General features: G+C 39.4%; 1 protein-coding gene across 2 annotated transcripts; it reads left to right on the forward strand.

Moving 5' to 3' along the window:
- The first annotated feature begins 1212 nt into the window (after positions 1 to 1212).
- LOC140658048 (1-acylglycerol-3-phosphate O-acyltransferase Pnpla3-like) lies at positions 1213 to 24430 on the forward strand. Of its 2 annotated transcripts, XR_012044579.1 has the most exons (10): positions 1213 to 1572; positions 8613 to 8845; positions 9591 to 9656; positions 12538 to 12747; positions 13881 to 13941; positions 16080 to 16295; positions 17261 to 17393; positions 18059 to 18116; positions 18629 to 18745; positions 22023 to 22160. XR_012044579.1 is itself a non-coding variant. In XM_072875970.1 (9 exons), the coding sequence occupies exons 1-9, from the start codon at positions 1386 to 1388 to the stop codon at positions 22312 to 22314; spliced, it is 1515 nt and encodes a 504-aa protein (XP_072732071.1). In that variant the 5' UTR covers positions 1213 to 1385; the 3' UTR covers positions 22315 to 24430. The 2 variants fall into 2 exon arrangements, 1 of the variants encoding a protein (XP_072732071.1); XM_072875970.1 differs by lacking the exon at positions 18059 to 18116 and having other exon boundaries at positions 22023 to 24430.
- The last annotated feature ends 433 nt before the right edge of the window (positions 24431 to 24863 follow it).

The raw sequence follows: 24863 nt of genomic DNA on the forward strand, positions 1-24863 counted from the left end.
CTACACTGATGCAGACGAGAGTCAGGGCTGGTTGACACCAACACAGCACCTTCTTCATACAGGCATATTATGTAGCAAATAGCCAGATCTCGCACAGTACTGTGCTAGTAAACGTATGGGTCTGTTTGCATGCAGCTAGGTTAGATGTTGTGATGCGGCACTGCATTAAGCAGTTCTGTAAAGACAATTCCAAGTGATCGTATCAATCAGTTGGTGCCAATCACTCTATTAGTGTGCTACAGATTTTCTGGAGGTCTTCAGGTGCTTAAAGGTGCCATTATGAGACCTCCAAAAGTCCACCAGTACCTGGCGCCTGGTTTTGATGGATCAGTCAGCTGGGTACTATTGGAACTCTGCTAGATGACACCGTTTTAGAATTCAAATGGCATTTAGCTGCTTTGCTTCTACTTCTGTCTGTAAAATGTTGGTAGAACACGAACACAGGTTGTGTAAGTTAATGGTTTGAGATACTCAGAAAAAAGCAGATTATTCTATAATCTTCCCTTTATAAGCCTAGTATTATCATCATGAATTTTCCTCTCTTAAAGTTTATTACAGGATTATTGAACAGCGCTTGCTCTTACAGCAGGTTATGAAATACAAGCAATTGTACACGCTCGCATGACATATTCCTTTGAGCCTTGGACAACGAGGGTAACCCCTAAACCCGCACTTTCCGCTCCCCGCAGGGGCTGCCCGAGCTGCGCCGTGCCCCGCTACCCCGCCACAGCGGGAAGCAGCGGCAGATCCCAGCGCTGCCTTCGTTTCTTGTCTGAAGACTAACGGGCGCGTTTCAGCCTTACCACAACCCGGCTGCCAGAGCCCTCCCTAACCCAGCCTGGGCCCTGCTTCGCGGCCTACGGCTGTGTCTGGGGGGTGCGCGGCACGAGCCCCGCGGGACCGACTGGCTCGGGGGCAGGGAGAAGCCAGCCGCCCCGCAGGGGGGAGAGCCGGGGACAGGAGGGGCTGGGGAGCCCGCGGAGGCCGCCCTAGGCGAGGGGGCTGAGGAGGCCGAGGGACGCGGGGCCGCTGCCGTGGCCCTGCCACGCGGGGCGCCGGTCACGCAGCGCCCCGGTCGCCCGGCGCGCGCCCTCCCTCGGACGGGGAGGAGCGGACGAGAGGAGGCGGGGCTTCATTTGCATCTGCGCTTGGGTTGGCTGGGGCGCCTAGAGCCACCGGGGCGGGGCGAGCGGAAGCGCGGGATTGGCCGCTGCGCGGGCCGGCGGCGCTGGGCGCGGCCGCCATGTAAGGGCGCAGGGCGGCGCCGCCGCCGCTCGCGCTCCAGTCGCCCGGCAGCGGCTCCCGCAGCTGGAGCTGCGCGCTCCTTGCCTGAGGGCCCGCGCGCGGGCGGCGCCCTTCGCGCCGCTCCTCGCCCGCCGGTGACGATGCTGGACCGCGAGCGCGGCTGGAGCGTCTCGTTCGCCGGCTGCGGCTTCCTGGGCGTCTACCACATCGGCGCCGCCACCTGTCTGCAGGAGCGCGCCCCGCACATCATCCGCGACGCCCGGCACATCTACGGCGCCTCCGCCGGGGCGCTCGCCGGCGCCGTGCTCGTCGGAGGCGGCTCTCTGGGTCAGCGGCTCCGCCTTTCTGCCCCGGCGGCGGCGAGGGGTCCGGCGGGCTGAGGGGAGCGGGGCGGCGGGCTGAGGTGGCTGAGGCGAGGCGAGCCGCGGAGCGGGCCTGCGGGAAGGGGCAGGTGTGGCGGGCCGGGCCGGCTGCCGTTGCGGCCGCGGCGCGGCACCGGACCTGGGGAGCGCCTCGGCCCGCCTCCGCCGGCGCTGCGGGCTGGCGGGGACAGCCGCGGGGTGGGCTGGGCTGGGCTGCCCTTCCCTTCCGGGCCGGCTCTTTTTCTCTCTCTTTCTCGTTTTCTGCCCCCAAAGAGGAACGTGACCCCTCTTATGAAATCAAATCCGCACGGGTTATGTGGCCCTGTCGGTGCCGGGCTGTCTTTTCTTCTATTCCGTTACGTATCATCCTGTGCAGATCTTACCTCCGAGTAAAATACACGAAAATCGTGTGTTTCCCTGAGGGTGGGGAAACGAGGGAAGAGGCAGGTGGTAAGGTTAGCGTGTCTTCACCTTGGATGGATATTTAGCAACCTCCCGGGCTCAGGAAATGATCTTGACGATGCCTCATCTGATTTCAACACCTGTGTAGTAAAATGGTCGGAGTTTACTACCCCAGGTACAGGGACATACATGCGTGTCCGCCTAAGGAGTTCCCGTACCTCCTGGCCTTGGAGTTGCAAATACCGCATTGATGACAACCGCTCTTACCTTTGTGCAAAATAGAGGAATTAAAAACTGTTGGGAGAGCGGGAGGTAGCTGAATCCTAACGCCCTTCAAAGCAAGCAGAGCAACCCTGTCATCAGTTTGAAACAAAATATTTACGCTTTTGGGAAATAATGCATCTCTTCTGTTGTTACCTTCGCACCTGAAGTTTCAGTTAGCTTTAACTTGCTTCCTCTAAAGCTTCTCCTTTCTTGGGGTAAGGCTAAGAGAGTTAAGGTCAGGGCTTAGGTTAGCTTTAACGTGCTTTTCCTCTTTAATCTGTGCACAGTGTATAGTGCATAAGTCACTTAGGTATATGATTAAAAACAGTGGATTGATTAAAATCGCTGATTTTAATTGTGATTTAAGTAATAAGAGTTAATCTTGTTTTGTATTTATACTAGATAACAGATGTTAGTTTAAACCAAATATAGTCTCTCTTGTGAAATAAGCACTTATTTTGTAGCAGTAGGAAAAGTATACCTTACTTTTACCTATTTAGGGCTCATGAGAACCCAAATATACGTTTATGTAGTGAATTAGACATGCTAGACATTAAAGCAAGCTTGATACAAGTAAAATACCGAGGTGTTTAGGATAGTGACTGAAATGCAGTTAAAAAAGTATGAGATATCTGAAATCTGAAAATGGTTTTCCTTTTCAACCAGAGAAATCCACTGAATAAAAGCTTGTCTAGTTCATGACTCCACACTGATGGGTTTTGTTAATGGGACCCTTAACAGGTTTAGAACTAGAAGGTTTTGTAAATTCACATTTAATCTTTCTAGATGGAGAAGGGAAACAATGAGTGCTTATTTTGAGCACTCAAAATAAGCAGAGGAGAGGGTTTGGGTTTTGCTTTTAAATTTCTGAGGGAACAGTTCACTGACTAAAATGAACAGAAGTTCTCTGTATGTGCAAGAGAGTAATGCTGTGAAATGCTTGTTCCTGCTGCTTAGCCACTGATCTCTATCACATACGATTTATTTCTTCAATGTTTTAGCAATAAAATTGTGCTACTTAAACTTTTTAATTTAATTTTGCTGTAATGTCCTAACATAATACACTTGAGTTATTATCAGCCTAGTATCAGCTTTTAAAACAAATCATATTTATCCATAAGTATTTATTTTTAGAACGTATCAACTTTAAGTCTTAAGTCATTGTAAATGATTTAAGAAGGAAGCTGCTTTAAATATTTGAAGTGCTCTTAAGCACAAAAAATTTATATTGTTTACCTGAAAGTATGTGTTGTTAACAACTTCTAAAATTTTTAGCATTTAAATAATTGAGACTTGCAGACTTCAAATTATTCCCTTGTCTTTCCCTTCTCATATGACAACTGAGATTTTTGCTTTTCTCTAACTAATAGAATAGCTAGAATGTGTGCGATCACTGCCCAAGGTATTGTATTTCATGGGCAACTGTATTTCTTCTGGAAACTTCTTTTTTTTAAAAAAAAAGTCACTTGGGAATGTTGGAATATAATTCAAAACCAGCCACATCCTAAAATCTGTGAATCATTTTAAATTCATCAAAGGAAGAAGGTATTCCCATGTTAATTCTGTATCTTTTTAGCTGTTAATTTTTTGTGAGTTTGTGTGAAAGCAGAGGATTGTAAATAAGCTCTAAAGAAACACTGTGGTATAATAATTTGATATATTTCATTAGTTTGTATTGTATGCCTCCCTTACATTGATATACTTTAATATGCAGCATTTGTTATTTCTGCAGTTGTGGTTATAAGTCCCATGTGTTTTCACAGTTGCATTTCACTGTGGGAAGACAGAGCCAGACTCTTCTTAGAGATGGGTAGTGGAAGGATGAGAGGCAGCAGACACAAGCTGGAACATGGCAAATTCTGATTAGGTATAAGGAAAAGAAAATTACCATGAGCGTGGTAAAATACAGGAGCAGGTGCCCAGAGAGGTTGTGGCATCTCCATCCTTGGAGGTGTTCAAGACTTGACTAGACCCAGACCTGAATTAGTACGCTTGTTGGTGCACGTAAGACTCTTGAGTGTGTATGTACAGGGTTTTTGACTAAAACTGATGTGCATATTTCATCTCTTACAAGTTTGTAGCTGGATGTTTTAAATAAAGGGTTTTCTTTGTGCTTCATTTTACTTGTTGGACAGGCAAACTGAGAGTCTGTAGAATTTCAAGTTTGAATAAATATAAACATTAGCCATTGAATGGGGAAAAAAAAAGTGTACTTTTCCAGACTGAGGAAGAAGTTTCCTTCATTGAATTTGGGGGAAGGTAGAGGGAGAAGCTTAGAGGTGACTGTTCTTTTGAGGATGAACTGCATTCCAGGCTATTCCAATGGAACTGTTAAAGTGCGCTCCTCGTGTTAGATCTTCCCCATGGATGTCTTGGAGATCTGGTATTTCGGTGGTGATGTGGTCATTCATTCTGGTGGGGCACTAAAGAGAACAGGTTTGGTGGGGGCTGTAAATATGATGTCAGGTTTTACTCTGTGGGAAATGAATTAATAGTTATTTAACCATTGTCCTGGTTTTGGCTGGGATAGAGTTAATTTTCTTCCTAGTAGCTGGTATAGTGCTCTGTTTCGTATTTAGGATGAGAATAATGTTGATAGCACACTGATGTTCTAGTTGTTGTTAAGTAGTGCTTACACTAGGTCAAGGACTTTTCAGCTTCTCACACTGCCCTGCCAACAAGGAGGCTGGAAGTGCACAAGAAGCTGGGAGGGGGAGGGGGCACAGCCAGGACAGCTGACCCAAACTTGCCAAAGGGATATTGCATACGATATGACATCATGCTGAACAAAAAACAGGGGAGTTGGCTGGGGTATGTGGTGGCTGCTCGGGAACTGGCTGGGTGTTGGTCAGCGGGTGGTAAGCAATTGCATTGTGCATCACTTGTTTTTTATATTCTTTTATCACTATTATTATTTTCCCTTCCTTTTCTGTCCTATTAAATTGCCTTTATTTCAACCCACAAGTTTGACCTTTTTTCCGATTCTCTCCCCCATCCCTCTGGGGGGAGTGAGTGAATGGCTGTGTGATGTTTAGCTGCCTGCCGGGTTAAACCACAACAGCCATTAAAAATAGGAATATAGAAATATAACTAGGAATATAGAGATATAACTAGAAACAGTTCACATTTAGTAGGAACATTAATTTATTTAGCTCTCTTGCATTTCAAAAAATAAAACAGAGGTACCAAGATCTGCCTAAAATCCCAGTCTGACTTGAGCTCTAGCCCTCTGTCCCTTTCTGAGAAGATCCCATTTTAGAATACACCAGCCTAAGAGGTAACTATTTTATTCCTGTTGAGGAAGGAAGAGAAGTTAGAATACTTTGAAGTCTATTGAATTAATAATGAACAACTTTTTAAATTTTCAGTGTTTTAATATCACATAGTCTTGGGTAGACACAACATATTCTTTTTTTTGCTTAGGAGCCCTTCTCATATTTAAAATAGGTTACAATAAATGAAGTATGTAAACTTGATCCCCCCCCCCCGACTACCTCAGATGTGGAAGTTCTTGTATGTGGAAGAGATGGGTAAACTGTGAAATCAAATTTCATTTTGATGGGTAGTTATTTTCTGAAAGGAAGTTGAAATGAGAGGAGTTGAAATCTAAACTGTTAGAGGTCATCAGTTTTGCAGCCCTTTAATGGGCTATGTAAAGTGAGCTGGTACTTGCCTGACATTTTTTATGGTGAGAGGTAAATAGTCACAACACAAGGTTAGTAGAGGGCACTGGTTTACTTTTTTCTTTTTTTTTTTTCTGCAGCAACAGGCCTGCAGTGCAAATGAGTGAAGGTGTTACTATGCTTCAAACTTAAGTAATAGCTTGAGCTTCAATTTGACAGGATGCTAGCTAGAAAAACAGGGTCAAGACCTGGCAGAGAAGTGGGAGCATGTGTATTTGTTTGCTCATGTGTCCATGTATCCAGTGCTCTTGGTCTGTTTTTTAGAACAAGCAATTTAGTTGCTTGGTGCATAAGTTTTCAAAAATTACTTATTTTACAAAACAAAATTAATGCATGCACTAAGACTGCAGTTCCTGGACAGAGTTCTGGTAGTTCAGTACCTCGGACTCCTGCAATGTGCCTGATTTCTCTCTGTAGAAAGTTTAGAAGATTGAACATTGCTAAATTAGTTTATTAAAAAAAAAAAAAAAGAGGTGGTAATTTGTATCTGTTGTGGTTTAACCCCAGCTGGCAACTAAGCACCACACAGCTGCTTGCTCACTCCCCCCTGGTGGGATGGGGGAGAGAATCAGAAGGGTAAAACTGAGAAAACTCATGGGTTGAGATAAAGACAGTTTAATAGGTAAAGCAAAAGCCACGCATGCAAGCAAAGCCAAACAAGGAATTCATTCACTCCTTCCCATGGGCAGGCAGGTGTTCAGCCATCTCCAGGAAAGCAGGGCTCCATCATGTGTAATGGTTACTTGGGAAGAAAAACACCATCACTCTGAACATTCCCCCCTTCCTTCCTTCTTCCCCCAGCTTTATATGCTGAGCATGATGCTATATGGTATGGAATAGCCCTTTGGTCAGTTGGGGTCAGCTGTCCCAGCTGTGTCCCCCTCCCAGCTTCTTGTGCACCCCCAGCATACTCGCGCGTGGGGTGGGGTGAGAAGCAGAAGAGCCCGTGACTCTGTGTAAGCACTGCTCAGCAATAACTAAAACATCCCTGTGTTACCAACACTGTTTTCAGTACAAATCCAAGACATGGCCCCATAGTAGCTACTATGAAGAAAATTAACTCCATCCCAGCCAAAACCAGCACAATATCTGAGTGCATGAAAAACAGAGCTGCTAAAATTGTCTCTGTAACTGCTTTTGGAAATAACTTCTTCACTTTCCAGAATGACTTGTGCCATTTTTTTGATTGCATGTAAAATGGGTTTTACTAACATAAGCATGTACTTGACCATGAACAGTGAGCTGTCTCTAAATCGTTTGCTGTCTTCTGGGGTGGGACATGGGATCAGGCTACTGGTATCAGTGGATTCATGGCCCAAGGCTTCACTCTGCAAGGGTGGAATGAAAAAAATTGTAGTGGTAAAAATTGAGTATGTCTGATACCTCAGATTTTTTTTAAAGATACTCTTTTGAACATAGACTCTTGGTTTACTGTGTTAAGAATGAGAAATGTTTAGGTATTGCTATTTGAGGGGAAAAAAATAACATTGTAGAAAGAGAATATTTTTGGAAATTAATCTGAACCCAAAGGCTTAAGCAGAGTTGTTTCCAGGGCGGTGCTCACATTTAACTTGATAAGTTGAATCCTATCTATTCTAGAAAGAGTCTGTGTAAGTTAAAATATGCAAGTTCTGAAAATATTTTTAGATGACCTTGTAGCATATCACTCAGGTTAATAACCTGTTACTTTGACCTTCCTTCCCACCCCCTTTCCTCTACCAAGTTGACGAGCTTATCAGACAATTTCCTCAAAGTATGCCCTGGAGAAACATGACGTTAAAAATTCAAACAAAATATTGCAGGTGGATGAGCTGCTGTTCTTACTATGACTAGCTGTGTGGTCGGTAAAATGATTTTAGTGTTCTTTGGGAACAGTCGTGTCTTCTGTGGTGGTTTGATCTAGTTCCCAAATGCTGATTTAATTGGAGAAGAAATTATATGTCTGTTACATATTGTAAAAATGCACCTATTTAGGTGGAGACCTATGTGAGAGGTGTTACAGATCTCCTCCACATTCCTTACCCACTGCTTTAAAAACTTCCCTCCTGATGTTCCTTACCATAAGTTCACATTTAATGTTCCCTTTATCGTGTTTATGTGTAAATTAAGATAAATGGTGCCCTGAAACCTTAAGTTTGGTTAAAGTCCAACAAGTGTGACTAGCTTTGATGAAGCCAGGTGCTCTGCTTCTTCAGCAGACATACTGTGGACCTTAAATCTGTGCATCATACACTGTAGGTTTTTACAGATGTTGCATATGGAATATGTCCATGCGTACATGCTTACAGAAGGTCATTCATCTTTGTTTTTTCTTAAGGAATGTGTTTCTGGAATGAATAATTCCTAACAGAAGCACCTCTATGGGTATTTTACACCTACAGTCTACATAGAAATAACATATAAGTAACTTAGTGGCTGGGTCTTCACCAGGAGTTCTATTTGAAAGTCTAAAGTGACTTTTTTTTTTTCCTCAGAAAACTCCTAAACTTTGTTAAACACTAGTGAACAGTTATTTTATCTTTTAAAAAGCTCTTGAATTTTCATGCTAGTGATCAGAGAGAAAAGTTGGAGCCCTAGACATGCTTTGTTACTGGAGGTGTGTTTTTTGGTTTTTGACATATCTTCTGTTCTTAAATTAAATGCATTTTATTTTCAGCTCAAGCTTGTGCAGATGTTTTGGCATTAGCCAAAGAAGCTAGAAAGCGAAATCTTGGTCCTCTTCATCCTTCCTTTAATGTGATAAAGATAATAAGAGATGGACTGATGAGAAATCTTCCAGAAAACACTCACCAGTTGTCATCGGGCAGACTGTGTATTTCACTAACCAGAGTATCAGATGGTAAAAATGCATTGATATCTAATTTTAACTCTAAAGAAGAAGTTGTCCAGGTATGTTTATTTTTGGCAACTTTTAAAAGTTTCTGTAATCTTAAGTCCATTTAACATCATCCATTGGATTTTCATTGTAAACATTTTAGGATATTGTGACTTTGACAGTATTTTAAAGATGAATTCAAGCTTCATTACACTGAATTCACTTAGTAGTTTTCCCAGTCAATGTATCTGCGAACTGTTTTAGTGAGTAAGTGCGAGGGATCCATCTTAAAAAGGATAAATGCCTTTAAAGTGCAGTGTATCTAGTGAAACTATATCCTTCATGAATAAAAATTTTTTTAAGGGCATTCTTATAAAAGCAGTGATCAAGAAACAGTCAAAAATAGCTTTTTAAAATTCTTAGCATCAGCTAGTTTAATATGATGCCAGAATGTTGATATTTGTGTCCCCAGTTAGTTACTTTGGTTACTCAGAAAATGTGTAGCTTGAATGAATGATCATGAACTTTTCCTTGCTGATTAGCGTTTCTAGAAATGGTCTTTTAGTGAGTCTTACCATTTTTTTTTATGGAGTGTGGTTACATTCTAAAGAAATGTGGAATACCCTCATCCTGCTTAAAATAATGCTTGGTAATACCCTTCCCCTCCCCCCCCCTTCTTTTTATTGAAGTGTACTTGCTGGGGATTTTTTTGGTTGCTTGCTTGGTTGTTTTTGCTAACATCTAAAGAGATGAAGATAAATGATAATTTCAATAATAGGACAGTTACCATTTAATTTATATGGTCTTATTTTCCTACAGGCTTTAATCTGTAGTTCATTTGTCCCTATTTATTGTGGCCTAATTCCACCGTCATTTAGAGGTGTGGTAAGTCTCTATTGTTAAGATCTAAAAATAGTTCTAGCTATTCTGAAAATATTGAGAGACAATGTATATGTTTTTTTGGTTATCCTACTGTAAAATAAATTATCTTCATCATAGATTATGGTACTGTAGCTGTATGTTCCAACTTTTCAAAAAAGCAAGGAAACACTAAATGTGTGGAAGATCTGTTACATATATTTCTTCTTCACCCTGCAAAACACACACATGTGCTCTCTCTCTCTTAAATCTCTTGCTTGCTGATGCAGTAATTAGAAGAGGGTATTCTAAGCTAGCAAGTATTTAACTTGAAGATAAATATTTATTGAAGAAAATGATGCTCATTCACCTGCACAAATTTATAGGAAGGGTCACTTATACATGTTTGTTTAAAAAAAATAATCTTGTAAGATAGTTTATTGTGTATCTTTGTGTTCTTGCTGTAGGTCGATCGGCCTTTAAACTGGATTAAAGTTCCATGTTCAGTTAGATATAAACAAAGCTTTTTAATGTCTTCTGTCATTTGTATTCAGTGTAGGAAAGGTTGCTTTCTAAAGGTAAAGTGTCAATATATTAGTCTGTTCTATTACTTCACAGGAACTGTTGGTTACAAAACCTCTTAATACTTCATGGCTATACTGGGTTTTCTAAAATCCCCCATTAAAGGGGCAACAACTGCAGAAAAGTTAGTATAGTGCGTTGTAGGTGTTTTGATTAACACGTTTGGAAGCAGACGTGCATTTCAAATAAAGGCAGTGAGGTTCATGGCTTTTTGTTATAGTGTTGTATTAACTTGCATTTGCTTTCCTTCCAACTTTGGTGCTCCTTGCACAAGAAGAGGGAAAGAATATTGAAAGAAAACTCACAACATCTTTAACAGTGGTTGATTACAGACTGTTCTCAAGGCAATTTAGAAGTGCTAAAAGGTCAAGGATAGACATGAAATGTATTTTCTTCTTCATGCTGAGATTTAAGCAAAAGTGATTAGAACTGTATAGGAATTTTTCTTTATCTGTACTTCTAAACCTTGTATGTCTCCTTAAACTCTTCCAGATTAAAGGTGTTATGAAAACAGGACGTTGGACTGAATCCAAGGTTTAGGTGGATCCAGGCTAATCTGGCTATTCAGCTCTTGTCACCAGACAACAATGTTATTTTAAAAGGCTTAGTTCAGAGTACAAAAACATACAAGTGATGCTTTATTTGGTCCTATTTTGAGGGAAGGGGAAGGAAGGAATCATATCCTTTTGATCTTTGCAATTATTTTGATAAGATTTTAATGCTTAGGAGGCATTTTTGATGTAAGTTGGTAAGAATACCACAGTTGCATATGCTTGGCATGACTCCTGTAGGGCTTAAACAGAGTAGAATGTCAAGTACATAAACTTTGTAGCATCTTGTTGTTTACTGGCTTGGTGCTTCAGGCATGTATACTTTAGAACAAAGACTTAAGGATACCTTTCAATAGGTATATCTAACAGCCAGTTGTGAAGCTTTTGGGTGTGGTGGGTTTTGTTTGGGGTTTTTTTTTTACCCCTTTCAAACACAGCAATTATTTTAGATTAAAAAATTACTAGGGGGAACAGATAGGCAGAAACTCCAAATAATTAAAACCATTTACCTGTGTAGAACAGTGACTCAGATGTGTACTTCCACCTTTTAATAATTTCATGAGAAGGCTGCATGCTATGGCTCCTCCTTTGACAAACCTGTTGTATTGTACTTGATACTTCCACAAAGGACTTGGTGATCGCACGTGTACTTTAGTGATTGCATTATACACCTGTAGGAAGTTTATCAGTAGCTGCATGCTGCTGAGTCTAAAGAGTGTCCAAGAAAGCTGACAGGTAGGAACAGGCTGCTCTAGAAGAGTACGTTAGATAAATTGCTCTGAGCTTTCCTCTTCCTAATTCCTAATTTGTTTCTTGGAATGGTCAGGGAGTGAGTATCAAGGCAGATGAAATTGATAATCCAGGTTGCTCCTGCTCAAATCACCTGCTCTGTTACATTTACATTTTACAAAGACCTACAGGTTATGTCTGTTGCCTAGATTAGGAAGAAGGAAAATGCAGCCACTAAACCAGCAAAGCTGGTGGTCTTTTGCCACTGTCAGAACAAACTAGCTACAATTGGCCCCACTGGAAAGATGGCCGTTGTGAGCGAGTGGAGGAGTTGTCTTTAGCCATAGCAGCTGCTGCACTGTAGATTAGTTACCCCGATACAGAACTCTTCAGTTCTGGGATCTTAAAATCTCTGAGATGGTGATGCACTAGAACTACAGAAATTAGCAATTCAACATGAAGGAGACAAAAGCATAACCTGGAACAGCTTCTAAACTTGCACTCAAAGCAGAATAGATATCCATGACTGGCAAGGTTTCTGAAACATTGTCCATTTTTACTTGCAGTTTCTTTATGTCCAAATATTTTTGATGCTTTTATATCAAATTCTAATTACTAAGAGTAATTTTAAGTTACTCTTATTCTAACTGAATGGTTTAGTATCACAGAACTTGAGTTTTGAAGTGTAGAGCTATTCTTTTACTTGTATTCTTTCTGGTAGCTCTCCTTCGAGGAAGAGGAGACAGCTGCACTACTTTTTCTCTGCATGTTGTGTAGCATTATGATCTTTAAAATTGACTTGTTCTTTGTTAAACATACAGAAAAATCCCAAATAGAATACTCTTAGGCTATCTATGGGACTACAGGTAGGAATGTTTTTTAACTGGGATTAGAGGACAAAACATGCCACTCAAACTGTTTAGCCTGGGAGCATAGGCAGAGACTGTTCTGTTACAGTCTTAAATGCTGTTTAATTCTTGCAGCGGACATCTGCTAGTTAGAAATTTTCAGCCTTGAAGACTTCTTATTTCTGTCAATTTTTGTAGCGCTATGTGGATGGAGGAATCAGCGACAACTTACCTCACTATGAATCTAAGAATACCATTACAGTTTCGCCTTTTGCTGGGGAATGTGATATCTGTCCAAAGGGGAATTCTGCCAGCTTCCATGAAATGAATGTGACCAACACCAGCATTCAGCTCAGTTTGGGGAACCTTTATCGTTTAACACAAGCACTCTTTCCACCAGAACCTAAGGTAAGTCACTGCCTTTATGTAGTTACTAAAGCATCTTTCCATAAAAAGTCTTGCTTTTGCAGAAAGCTACAGTAATGTTAGCATTTCATCTAGTCACATAAACTTTTCTGGTGACACTTCTCTTCTTGTTTCTATTTTTTTCATAATTTGTCTTCATTCTCCTTATTTTTAGTCTCTCTCAGACTAAAAATGCATGTTCTGCTATTGGCTTTCAGTATTTATTTGGGAATTAGCACAGCATTCTATCATAAAATCAACATTGGTAATTTAATAACTGTCAGTTTGTAGTCCTTTCATGTTTACTGGCTAACCAGGTGCTTCAGAACTTAGAAGAAGTTCTAAAGCTTCATGGTTTTGTAAAGTTCTCAATTAATACTTCATGCAGGCAAGTTGCCTTTAAACTTTGCTAAGTGCTCTTAATTACAGATCTGATAGGGAAATGCTCTTGAATTGCCATTGTGGAAGCTGAAAAAATGAAAACAGGCTTTGCCAATTGGTTTGGGATATACTACAGAGGAGAAGTAATGTTCCTGACTGCTATAGATACATTTTTTTAATTGAGGGCTTTTTGACCACTTAAGAAAAATGTTAAATTCTACTTATGTAGGCTTTAATTTTTTTTGTATTTTTTTTTTTGTCTAGGACTACTGTGTAGGTGAGCTGGTGTTGCATCTGGTGAAAGATGTTTTCATATGGAAGACTAAGTCTGAGTTTGAGCATGAGAATTGCACAGCTGACTTTTCATAGTTTTGGGAATTGGGAAGCACTGGGAGGGAAGGAGGGGAATTGGCATACTCCAAGCCACCCTGTCTCATTGTTGCTTGCATCTGCTGAAAGGCTAGTCAAAGAAACAAAAGGGGAGGAAATTCTTGCACACTGTTAGAATGCTGTCCTTTTAGGTGAATAGTTTGGTGCATCTGCAGTAGCTGAAAGATAAGTTAATGTACGCATGATCACGTATGCATCATCAGAGTAGGCATATTAACATGAATCTGTTGAATTATAGCAGTTGTTAATGAAAATTTTTCTTACAAGAATGGAGGGTGGATGGCAGTGGCTTTTCGTTCTGCAAACTCTTGATCTTAAGTTGAATCTCCTTTTATTTGTCTGACTCATTTACCCTATGCTTACAGGTACTAGGAGAGATCTGTGAGCAAGGATATTCAGATGCTCTTAAATTCTTGAAAGAGAATGGTATGTTACACTTGTGGATAATTACTGACGATGTGGTCTTAACCTGAGTTTAAAAAAAAAAAGAGGGTGAGGGGATTGTACGTAGCTAAGAAGGGGCTAGATCTTTGAGGTTTTTGAAGGGATCATGGTAAGTTTAGCTCTTGTAGAAATCACATAGTTGTAGTAACTGTTCACCTGAGGTAAGTTGTGCTGCCACGCAGAAATTGAACTTTTGGGGTTTTGTCAAATCTGTGTGAAGTGAATGTTAAGGTATTGTGAAGTGAAATTACCAAAGAATTCCAATTCTAGGGAAATCATATAATTAGTTTCTTTCGTGTTAATTGTGAAGGATAGGAATAGGCTATTGTTTCCCACTCCTGTGAAACCTGTATCTTCTTATCACTTCCTCTGGGCTATCATCCAAGTGAATTTCTAGGTAAAGCCTTATAGTCCAGAACTGGGAGCTAGCTGACAACAATATAAACTCAGTCACAGACAAATCCTTAGTCTGTATCATGAAAGAGTTTAGAAGACAACTTGTAATGTAGCAGTTGTTGGGACCCAGATAAGTTTAGGAAGAAGAATTGAAAGTTGCTCTGCTCTACTAGAAATCTAGTAACATATTTTATATTAATAAATGTTATTGCTCTGCACACTTTGGGGCAAACAAGTTAAAGACAGTAACTTGATATTAGCATGACGTTAACCATGTGTTAAATATGCCTAGCCCCTGTAGTCTTTGGATGCAGAAGCAAATTGATACTGGCTCAGGTTAGAGGAATGGAAACTGAAATGTGATGTTTGCACTATTACAGATAGTACCAGCTGCAGTATTGTAATGCAGCCATAGATTGATGTGCTCACTGCTTATACTCTGTTATAACTAAACATTAAATATTCAGGTTTTCTTGGAACAATTTTCTTCACTGTTAAAGAATGTCATGGTTCTACTTAAGAGTTTGATTTTCTAGTAATATTATTAAATATTTAATGAGAGTCCTGCTTTATACCTTTTACCAGGTGATTAAAAGCACAAGCTATACAAAGAGCCTATAATTTGTGGTCATCTGTGCTAAGATGGGTTCCAATGCTGTACTGCACCCACAAGTTTCCTGTGTGCATGTTTCCATCTGACACTAACATCTGAGATTCCTTGCAGCTCTTTCTTGGTGTCTTTCCCCCACATCCTCTGTGTATTGCACTATTGTCCTGCTTTTCACACTACTGATCCTGTGATCACCTTTGTTATTCTGTCACAAGTTTGTCTTGCTTCAAGCTTAATCAGTGATAATTATAACCTTTCCAAACTCATTCATTATGCATTTCCTTTCTTGTTAAGTTATTTCAACTGTAGGAGTTAATTTTTCCCCTGATCTGTAACACTTCAGATAACTTTTTTTGCTAAATTCACTGTATATTCTTTTGACATTTGTCTTTTAGGAGTAATTGTAAGTACCATACAGATTCTGTTGTATGTAGGTATGGATCCTAGACAAATTTGGTAGTCTTTATATATAAATACCTTTATAACAATTTTCTGGAAACCAAATGTAAATACCCTTCTCATATTTTTCACTTTGTGCTTATTATCTAGTGCTTGTTTCTAAGGTAATTATCAGTGCTATTTCTTAATTAGCACCAGTTTTGCAAGGCAACCAATGTTGATTTAGATTTGTACTTTGGATATATCTTAAAACAATATTGTACCCTACTGACTTTCCTTCTCTACCCTGTTGTAGCAATGCCTCAAAGTACTCATGTGATACCTGCCATATCAAATTTCCCAAATGTCTGATGTGTTTTACGTGTTTTCTTTCAAATAAATATTAAATCAGTTTTTGTCCTCTCCTTTAAATCATATGCTTTCTTGCTGGAAAACAACTTTGGTAAATGACTGTATGTTTCCAGTGCAGTTTCAGTTAATTGTTCACTTTTTCCTTTTCTTTAGAACTTGTTTTAAAGTAAGACCTAAACCTGCAAAAGAGTATTCGTCAGTGTGATTAAACATTTGTGGGATTATAAGAGCAAGTGTATTTGACATTGGGTAGATAATGTTCCCTCAGGATAGGCCTTTGTACAGATACACAGACTACAGGTACTGTACAGGTACTCTGAAGACCCTGGGATCAAGCCTAAGTGGAAGCTCTTGACTCTTTCAGGTATTCTGAATGACTCAATTTATATCCACTTGTCCTTGACAAAAAGAAGTCCTCATGAGGCTGCACAACACATTGACCATATGAAGAAAAAAAAATTGACAGAAAATAACAGAGTAGAAACTTTGAAAATGGAAGTACTTAATGACCAGCTGAAGCAAAATCCATGGCCTTTAGAGAAAAGCATATTTGAGAGTCTACCTCCTAGACTTCGTAAAGGTACATGCTTCAGATTGTTTCCTGTAACTTTGAATGGCAAACTTTTAACTTATTTTTTTCCCCTGCTTAGTCTTATAATTTGCATAAGATACTTTTTATTTAATCTTATAACTGCCTGTGATATTAAAGACTAGCTCAACCCACAAAAGTTCTTTAAATACTTATTAAATGTGAACATGCACATTTTGATTTAGCTACAGAAGTAAGATTGAAGCAGGAGGAAGGAGCTACTTTCAACACTGCAGAGTCATGAATTGAATTCTCATTTGGTTTTGGATAAACTTTGTATGTGCACAGTATTTTTGTAAGCATATATTTCACACCAAAGTTGAACCTCAAATCCAAACACTGGTTATCCCCATCTTATTTTTAAAACAGACTTCTGTAGATTTCTAATTCTCTGGCTTTCCTGTCTTTTTAATAAGCTGTTAATAGACCAAACCCACTTCTGATATTTCTTATAACTTAGGTTTTTTTGTGGATGCTGATTGGTATTTTCAAGATCTGAAACATGTGATCCCAGTGACCTAGGAGAACAAAATTTGAAGTGTGATTTTTCTTACAACTATATGTAACAACTGGAATATGCAGAACTCTAGAATTTAAACAAACTCCTTAGAGTTATAGAGTCTCTAACAAGACAGGAGTGCTATCTAAAATACATAAGTATTTTTGGAGAGGTGAACTTTACATCCTCTTATTATAAATTAATTCTTAGACTTATTGCTTAAAAGTTCTGGGTAATGCCTTTTGTCCCTGTGGTATGAGTCTGTGTTTCCTGCATTTTAAAATAGCATAGAGAAGGTTTATGGTAAGAGTTCCTTGAGATTAATTCTTTCGTTTTCTGTCTGAGCCTTATTCAGTAACACTTGATAATGTTGACTGAAGATTAGCAAACTTTGAGCAAATTATTTAAACTGTTTTCAAATAGTCGAACATCTTTTTCAAAAATAATTATTCTTAAGCACTGCAGGAAGCTTGTAAAGAACAGAATGGATTCTGTGCTCAGTTCTCTAAACTCTTCCCAATGCGGGTGATGTCCTATCTGATGCTACCGTACACACTACCAGTGGAGTCTGCTTTCTCTGTTGCTTTACGGTAAGGAACTTTTAATGAACCATTTTAGAATTATTATACTTTTGGAAATTTACTCATTGAGAGCTTATTCAGTTTGGTAGGCATTCTGGTACTCTAGAATTCACGTGATAACTGTCCAAAGACCATTATTTCTACCTACATAATGCATCCTTCTAAAGCCTTTGTAGTCTAAGACTAGATAAACATATATAGAAGATTCCTAAGCAATTTACTCTTATTACTAGCAGCTGTCTTGTAATTGCTCGAAAGAAGCACCCTTAATTGTGTTTTCCAGGAGCACATTCTTTATTACTATTACTATATTCTGCAGTGGTATTTGAACTCTATCCAGATAGTTCTTGTGCTTCAGCTTCTTTCTGAAGTCAGGAGTGAAATCCAGTGTTTACTCACCATATAAATTTTCTTACCAGGTTTGTTTAGGTTTACTGAAAGTTGTGCTCTTGAAACAGGGCTTAATTCTATAAGTTTTTCAGTTCTTGTAAAGGAGAAATGGTGCTAAATGAATGCACCGTGAACCCAAAGCTTTGTGCTTGCTTGAGAGAATTCCAGTCCTTGAGCAGCAGATGTCATTACTATCTTTAGAAAATACTTGAAAAATCACGTTATGTAAATGGAACCACATAGAACTCCAGTAAAATATTTTGTTTCTGTGCCACTTCATGTAGCATTTCTGTGCCATTTTTTGGTGGATGGGGAGGAAGAAAGTTTCAACAGAATTTTTATGTGAGTTTTTCCCCCTCATTCCCCTCCGGTATAACTGACTTCTGTTAAGAGTGTCATAAGGAAAAAAAATACATTTGTGACATTGTTCTGTTTCTGCCTTCTATTTGTTCTTCCATTGTGCTTTTCTTTTGTTCTTCCTTCCTCTTCCACCTAATTTTAAACTGACCAGAAGGTTCCTACCACACATTAAGAGGTCTTGGAGACAGGAGTATTTTGCAGGCTTCCTAAATGTTGGTCACAGGGTGTGGAATGTCAGCCACTGGTCAGCCACTCAGCATAGAACAGAGATGCAGTGGTCTGTGCTGCCCTTTTTCTTAGCTTGTAGAAAAGAGATAAGTGGGCAAGATGGGAATTCAGGGAGGTGGGGAAGAACTGGAGACCTTGGTGAGGGAGTTAACCTGGGGAGAATGAAAGTTGTGTTATTTTGGTGGATGTTGGACATGGTATGTAAAAATATAACGTGGATTAGATCTACTGCTTACAAAACAACTGTATTTTGGTTTTGATTGTAGGTTAGTAAACTGGTTTCCTGACATGCCTGCTGATGTTCGATGGATGCAAGAACAGCTTTGTCGGGTTGCTGGTACAGTTTATTCCCAGGCTAAAAGCAAGCTGTTCTGTACATCCAGGTAAAGTGAAGTGGTGCTGCATGCCAATGATGCATTTTTAGAAATTCTCTCTTTTGTCAGAGCTTCAAGTAATAAGTTTCTCTCTTAAAACAGGATTGAATAATTTTCTCAAAGGTAACACAAAACAGTTCTCACTGCTTCTAAGCCTTAGCATTGTTTCTTAAGTATATTTTCTGGTGCTTCTTGTTTATAACTCATCAATGACTGCTACATATTGTAGTTGAAGACGTGTTGCCTGTTGGTAGGCTTCTGCTTTTTGGGGAGAGAGGTGGGTTATGGAGCAGGCATTGGACTAAGAACAGAGACCTTGTTTCTTCTCTACTCCACAGTAGCTGGAGCAATCAGGAGGAAAAGAGGAGGAAAAGGTTGCTCAGGATGTTCTATATCAGGTGTAGCAGGTAGGAACTGGAAAACATTGGGAGAAAGACTAGATTCTTAGAAGTCTGGACAGGAAAGGTTGTAAGAGTTAAAAAGAAGATGACTATGAAGGGCAGTCTTGTAAGATAGTTGGGAAGAATTAAAATAAGACACATACTGAAAATTTTTAGGAACCTCTATTTCTGTGGAAGAGAAACCTCTACTCTAACCTGGTTGTAACTAGGTTCATTCTGCTTCTCTTACCAAGCTGGTGTGAGATTTAGCCTTTCAGACTTTTTACTTCTGTTAAACTTTGTAGCACTATGTGTATGGAGGAATCGGTGACAACTCACCTCAGTATGAATCTAAGAATACCATTAATGTTTCACTTTTTGCTGGGGAGTGTAGTATTTGCCCAAGGATCTCTGCAAACTTTCACAAAATGAATATGACCAATATTCAGCTTAGATTTTCCTGCTGAAAAATTGACTTGTTGCTGGGACAGTGTCGCACAGCCATGTCAGAGTAGTGCTATAAGGAGAGAAACATAGGCTCGCTCTGAGGTCCAAATGCTTATAAACATGAAGTCTCCTAAGATTTGGTCTGAAAAAGGCTAAATCCAGACTTCAGCAGAGTAGGTCATATCTATTTTACTGTAATTTTTCTGATGATTGTCTCAACTCCTGGAGTTGCTGGGTAGGAGGTAGAAGAAAGTGGAGATAAATTAGCCCGAAAAGCTATTAGGAGTGAACAGAATTCTTAAATGCTTCATAAAAGCTTCCAAGAGATAGCCGTAGCACTGGAGACTCCTAACTGCTGCAGTTATTTCAATTAAAGCATTGCCATGTTCTATACACAGCACATTTTTAAATTAAAACAAAAAACATCCTTTTATTCAAGCCAAGAGTTCTTGAGCTTTTGTCTTCCTGGTTTTAGTAATAAAGTTAGATAGGGAAGAAGATCAAAGATGCTCTTTTTTGCCCTGGCAATGCTATACACTGAGCCATCAGAAATGCAGGTTTGATATGTCTGAGAAGAACTGCTTGATCCTACTTCCTTACAAGAAGCTTTGCCAGGTTCTGGATTGGCATCGTGAAAGATCCGGTTCATACGCTCCAACCCTTAGAAGTACAGAGTAGTCAAACTTACTGTTAAAGGTTCTGGCTTAATGGAAGACTTAATGAGGTCGAAGCTTGGGTTTCCTTTCCCCTTTGGAAGTATTAAATGGTGGCTTTAATATGAGGTTGTACAAAGAAAATATCTTTACAATATTCAGTTTTACCCAGAATTTGGAGGCATTTAATTCCTGTATACAAATAGCCTCTCTTCTCCCTTTCTGAAATCAGTTAAAGCCTTTTCTTGTATAACACTAGTTGGCTTTTGAGGCCATCTTTCTGAGCAGAAATGTAGTTCTTGGTATATATTTGCTATCATCTTACTGTCATCTCTTCAGTTATTTGATACTACATGTAATCCAGTGTCATTTTTTCCTTCTTTTCTTAATGATATTTCTGACTCCTTTCCACAACAAATTTGGGTATAGTCATCTTCCTGCTTTTACCCTTATTTAGCAGCTTCTTGACGTTGCTCATACTCCAGCCTTACCCGTCGTGAGGCTCTTCACCTGAAACGGGCATTTGGAAGGCACAGTATCACAAGACTGTCTCACATCTAACTTCAGAGAGGTTATTTGGTCATTGAATCATGATTAACCAGAAACACTGTTTCTCTTCTTGTGGAAAGAGAAGCTCTTGGCCATAAAACAGAACATGGTGGTCATGTGGCTTTTGCTGTATGCTTTTATGGTATCTTCAGGGTGATCAGCTCCCACTGAACTGCTTACACTGTCAAACTTTTTTCTGAAGCCTTCCTTTAAGTGGATTCCCTCTTCAGGTAGCTAGGTCTCAAGGCTCTGTGTGTAGAATCCTGCATTGTATTCTGCAGGTGACTCTTTGTGGGCTTGTGCTTTGTTTCAGCATCCACCAAGAACTTTCTGCTGCTTTTGCAGAAAGTAATCCCCCCCACCTATTTTTAAGCTCTTCCCCTTATGTCATCAGATCTAGCTTCTGTTTTGGAATCAACTTAAATCTCATGAAAATTTGTGCTGTTTACGGTTTGAAAATCCTTTTAGGAAACTTAACCTGGTGGATGGTATCTTCTAGTGCACCTAAACTTCAGGTATGGAAACCGGTGTTGGAAGCGTGTGTATGGCGAATTGGGTTTTTTTGTGTGTGTGAGAGGTGGTGTCGCGGGTTGTTTTGTTTTTTTTTTTTTTTCCCAACAGCACTGCAAAAGCGGAGAGAGAACTTTAAAGAAAAAAATGGGTATTCTTGGTGACAACTTCAGTTTCCTGTTTCTCAAATTGGAAAAGACTAACCTGGTAATTCAGGTGCAGTTTTAGAGTGTAGGAAAGTTCTGTTCCAGCTGTTCAGGTTGGTGATAATTAGCTGGTTGTAAAGTGGAATGCAGAAATGGCATTTGGGAAGTTGAACAACTGTATTTGCTACTCAACTTGTAAACGTTGAGACTATTCTTGTTAATGTTCAGTTAGTGCTGTGATTGGTAAATCAGCAAATATTCCAAGTGGATAGCTGGGGGGAGATCAGGACTATTTAAGAGGTAATGTACAAACTGAGTCTACCCTTCTTGAGCTCATCAGAACGGTGTGACTTTTACTGTAACTATTTTATACCTATTTCTGAGCACAACACATAATGGCAGAGTGCCCCTCTTTTAGGTATGATCGTTTCAAGATCCTTTTCCTGTTGTCCCATATCCTAACTCACTAAAGGCATTTAGAATTAACTATTTTCCTCTAGTGTTCTTCCTTATACGAAGATTCCCTGTCAGGCATCTGAACAGTAGTAGAAACATCATTGAAACACTAATAATCTTTTTCTTTTTTTTTTTTTTTAAACAGGAAAGACAATTATGCATCACTAAGAAAATGTCAAACTGTCCCATCTACTATGGAATTCCATTCTTCATACTGCCACCTTAAAATGCCTCACTCTTCTGCGGACCTTGAAACATGGCTCTGGGAATCTTCATGCTTCATGCACTCAGCTATGAAAAATGCTTCTGCTAACATGCAGGAGTGTTCAGACTTAAACTCCTATCCTAATTTTCTCCCAAATTCTGATGAGTCTGGGTTGAAAATAGATTTTGACTCTTCCTCAGAGACAAGTTTCCAAACTGCTCCAGAGTGTTAATTTGGAAGTAGACTTCACCGTTTCAAAAATTCCTATTTGGCAGAGAAATTTAAATCCTAAAGGACTAAAGATCACTTTGTTTATTGCCAATAAGTCTTGGAAAATAATTTGTTTACAGCTTCCTGACAAAGGAAAATTGTCAATTCCTGACAATTCCCAGCTGCCTTGGGAATTCTACTGTTTAAGGATTATAAAAATAGTGGCTGCTATACTAAGTGACAGACTACAATTCTGCCGAAGCACCAGCTCAGTCAACTGTAGTAAGACTTGCAGTAAACAGCGTCTCTCTGGAAATAATTTTTTTTAAAAAAATCTACTTTCAGCATAAAAATGTAAATTCTGTAAACAGATTGTTAGACAAACAAGCATTGATAACAAGGTTTTTAAAAAGATAATTCTTAACATGTGTTAGGATTACTTTTATAGCACTTAAATGAAATTGGGCTTTTACTTCATAAAGGGAAATACATGAATGAACTTTGTAGTGGCCTCCAGTGTCCGTTTGCCTTATGTTTAAATGTACTGTTGTGTTTATGGAAAAGTTGTCTGCACGAGATACTGTAGGAACAGTATTATTCTAGGTTGTTGTACATATTCCACAGTTCATATTAGTTCTCCTCTATGGCTCTTTCCCTCTTCAAATACTTTGAGGGAAAAAGACATAAGAAATGGGACACATTCCCCTGAAGTGTAAACAGGTACAGTTTCAGTGATTTCAGAAGACTTTTTCTGTACTTAATAAGGGCTTAATACTTGCCTAAGTATTGAAAAGTAGGTAAAATAGTGACTGTGATTAGTAGCAAACAGTAATTTGAGGAGGTGTTAAACTTTACAGAAGATGTTAACAAAAATCAACATATAGCAAGTGGTAAGTGATGTTTAGGTCTTCTCTCTAATTGCTGCCCAATCATTCTCGATTTTTTTTCCCCTCCAACTTGAGAGATTTTTCTTTCACTTCTCTCTTGCTAAAGGAGGGAAGAAAAAAGGGGTCCCTCCTGTCTCAGTGAGGTATGATAACCCAAAGGAAGTTTTCCAAGACCGATTGTTAGAAGAAGCGAATGTGTAAGACTTAGTGGAAGTACCAATATCCAGGGAGCTGCGCAAAGGTCTCAAATAATGGGCTGAAAGTCAGACAAATCATATCTGTATTGAGTGATGAGCATTTTAAACACTTTCCACTACAGAGGTTCTGCATAATTTTAATAGAGACAACGCATTAGTGTATGAATACATCAGAAGTAAATAACTGTTAAGATTAACTGCTCTTCTGATGTTTTGTTATCATGTCTTGTAGAACTTTTTTAAAGTAGAAGGAAACAATGATGGCTTTAAATTGAGTTTGTGCACGTGTTTGGGGGCAGGTGTGTGACATTTGAAAGCTTCTCATTCAGGAATGTGAATTCTGTGCAACTCGGGTGCAGCCCAGGGAAGAGACTATAGGTGCTTACTGAGAGTATCTTGTACCAGGAGAAGCAGTGATTAGATGGCGATGCTCAGGAGAGGGAACTCCGGAGTGTGACCTTTGGTACCCAGGAGTCTGTCAACTAGCAAAATGTAGCATTTCTGAATTGGACCAGCCTTCAGGCAGTTTCTCAGTTGTGATTTTCCTAAGCTTGAAGTGCTGAATTTTACAACATTGAAATTGATTTTAGAATGGTGGGGGACAGGAGAGAAGGTGTCAAGCTATCCATTTCCATACTACAGCAGACTGGTGCTATTTTACTTCAACTCTTTCGTTCATTTCTTCTGTGTATATATCTTCAGATTTGCAAGAAAAGTTGGAAATGTTACTCTAACTACAATTAAAAGATACAAGATCTGTTTTATATTGTCTTTATTTAAAACTTTAAACTTTCTATAATTTAATTTTATAATGTTCTGCAAAATGTTAGTTTTACCAGTATGTGTTAGAATTTCAGCAGGAATGGCAAGTTTTGCTTCCTTTCTGTGTACTGGAATAGTTCTATTAACTACATTTAAATCAACCTTAACCGCTTCTTCTGTTGTGCACAGCTCCACTTTTGTCTCCTTTTTCTAAAATAAAAAGACAGCCTCTTCTGTTACCTTGTTTTCTAAGCTTTCTTGAGTATAATTCACCTAGTCTAAGTTAAATCAGAACGTGTTAATGTCATTAAACATTTAAAAGATTTAATGGTTGCGAGGTGTCTTTTTTAAGAGTAGTAACTTAGGTTCCCTCTCTGAAGTTTGGGAGATGCTTGTTCATGCTCCAGCTGGACCTGAATTTAGTCACCTTACTTTAGAACCTACTGTTTTTGCAATCCATTACCTTACAAATAACTTTTTGTATTTAAACAGAAACAAGTCAAAACCGGAGAAAGTTGTTACTGGGGTCTGGAGGAAGAAAACAAACGTTGTCTCCTTTCTTAGCTAAAACTCGATTAATTTAGCACAGTACGGGTACCAGTGCTACATAACTGTTTTAAGCAACTTAAACCATTAAGTTTTAATGTCAGTTTAAGATGACCAGTCTGATGTCGCGGGGTCCGGGGAGCTGACGCCGCTCTACGTGCTGCAACGTCAATTCGCTT

This window comes from Ciconia boyciana, chromosome 1 (assembly GCF_034638445.1).
Source record: "Ciconia boyciana chromosome 1, ASM3463844v1, whole genome shotgun sequence".
In the NCBI taxonomy this organism is placed as follows: Eukaryota; Metazoa; Chordata; class Aves; order Ciconiiformes; family Ciconiidae; genus Ciconia; species Ciconia boyciana.

What these genes read in the sequence shown, in the direction of transcription:
- LOC140658048 (XM_072875970.1), top strand. Translation starts at nt 1,386, where the DNA reads ATGCTGGACCGCGAGCGCGGCTGGAGCGTCTCGTTCGCCGGCTGCGGC. An exon ending in CGTCGGAGGCGGCTCTCTGG is followed by an intron (nt 1,573 to 8,612) that starts GTCAGCGGCTCC and finishes TTTTATTTTCAG; the next exon opens with CTCAAGCTTGTGCAGATGTT. An exon ending in AAGCTGTTCTGTACATCCAG is followed by an intron (nt 18,746 to 22,022) that starts GTAAAGTGAAGT and finishes TTTTTTAAACAG; the next exon opens with GAAAGACAATTATGCATCAC.